The sequence below is a fragment of the Etheostoma spectabile genome, chromosome 5 (genome assembly GCF_008692095.1).
Source record: "Etheostoma spectabile isolate EspeVRDwgs_2016 chromosome 5, UIUC_Espe_1.0, whole genome shotgun sequence".
Lineage (NCBI taxonomy): Eukaryota > Metazoa > Chordata > Actinopteri > Perciformes > Percidae > Etheostoma > Etheostoma spectabile.
This window is the reverse complement of record NC_045737.1, coordinates 38,094,737-38,096,405: the sequence shown is the minus strand read 5'-3', so window position 1 is coordinate 38,096,405 and position 1,669 is coordinate 38,094,737. Positions and strand designations below refer to the sequence as shown.

At 46.0% G+C, this 1,669-nt stretch overlaps 1 protein-coding gene across 1 annotated transcript in view; it reads right to left on the bottom strand.

Annotated features, from left to right (window-relative positions):
* The window catches only part of usp34 (ubiquitin specific peptidase 34), a gene marked incomplete in the record, with an annotated part of 152,736 nt that overhangs the window by 78,769 nt on the left and 72,298 nt on the right, over positions 1-1,669 (bottom strand). The window contains 2 exon segments of the mRNA XM_032516524.1: positions 427-589; positions 747-846. Of these exon segments, the coding sequence (XP_032372415.1) occupies positions 427-589; positions 747-846 (263 nt within the window).

The following is a 1,669-nucleotide window of genomic DNA, read 5'->3' as shown; positions in this document are numbered from 1 at the left end:
AGAAAATTAGCATATGGTGCAAAAGTTCAGTATTGTAGGCGAATGAATGAATTAACTTTTGTAAGACATATATGGAGAGAGACTTATTGTCGATTAGTTGATTTAAATCGACAGAGCTGTGCGCTCTGAGAGGTGGTTAAGACTAGAAAAGCACATTACTGTATAAATGTTGTTAATTAACCATCTGTAAAACTGAGTTTCTACACAATTAACCCTGCAAAAGCACCACTTTAAATCTCGTGCTCACCAGAACTGTGCTCTTAAGTTCCTTGGAAATGAGAAATTAAGCATGAACAAGCATAAAAAAGTGACTTATCGTCTAAAGAAGTCGACTAAAACCAAAACCACAGATTAGTCAACTAATGGACTAAGAGGGGACGGCCCTAATACTTACTGTCCTTTCATATTGTTTTAGAGTGTGCGTACCTGCGTCTGAAGGCCTCCAGGTGGGTTTTGAGCATGAGCAGCCCCCGCTCGATGCTGGTGAGGCTGGAGTGGGCGTCCTTCTCCAGGTTGGCCGACGCCATCAGCAGACTCTCCATGCACTTCCTGATGAACTCCTGCTCCTTCTCCAGGCCCGTCTTACCAGCTGCAGATGTCCACACACCAACCACAAGGCATACAGAGACGTGACGCAGGAGGGTGAACTTTTAATTCGTCTTTTAAAGATGGGACTCTTTTGGTTTCATGCATCTTAAATTGCTTGCCAGGTGTGAGATGTTGGGAGGTGACGGAGGTTAACTGACCGTTGATGTAGTAGGAGTTGATGTACTGGATGGCGGCGCGGCTGATGTCAGCAGACTGAGCTCTCAGAGCGATCCCCCACAGCTGGTCCATCCCACACAGCTGGAGAGACACACACACACACACACACACACACAGACAAACAGAGACACACACACACCCAGACACACAGGACACCCACACACACACACCACACAACCACACAGACACAACAGAGACACCACACACACACCGACAGACAACAAGCACACCTAAACACACACGCCACACACACACACGACAAGACAGACAACACACACAGAGACACCACTGACACAGACACACACAGAGACACATCCACCCACACAAACAGAGACACACACACCCAACACACCGCACCAGCCAGACAAACACAGAGACACACCACACACACAGCCAAACATAACACACACCCACACACCACGAGACATACAACCACAGAGACACACCCAGCAACACACAGACAACACAGAGACACACACACACAGACACACACACGACACAGACAGACAAACACAGAGACACACACGCGCACACACACACCACACAGACAAACAGAGACCACACACACCACGGTACACACACACGTACAGCAACAACAACCACAGAGACACACGCACGCACACCACACAGCACAGGCACAACACAAACAGAGACCACACACACACACACACACACACACACCGACACACACACACACACGTCTGGGGGTTAACTGTCTGTCTACTCTGACTTAACTGAAGGCAAGATGAGCACATGTTACTCAAGATGAGTAGCCAGATTTTTAGTTTTTTTCTTTTTTTATTACTTTTTAAACTTTATAAACATGTTATACAATGTGTAGCGATTCGGCATCATACAGAGAAAAAATTCATAATCTTACTTAAAAAATAAATTATATATATAT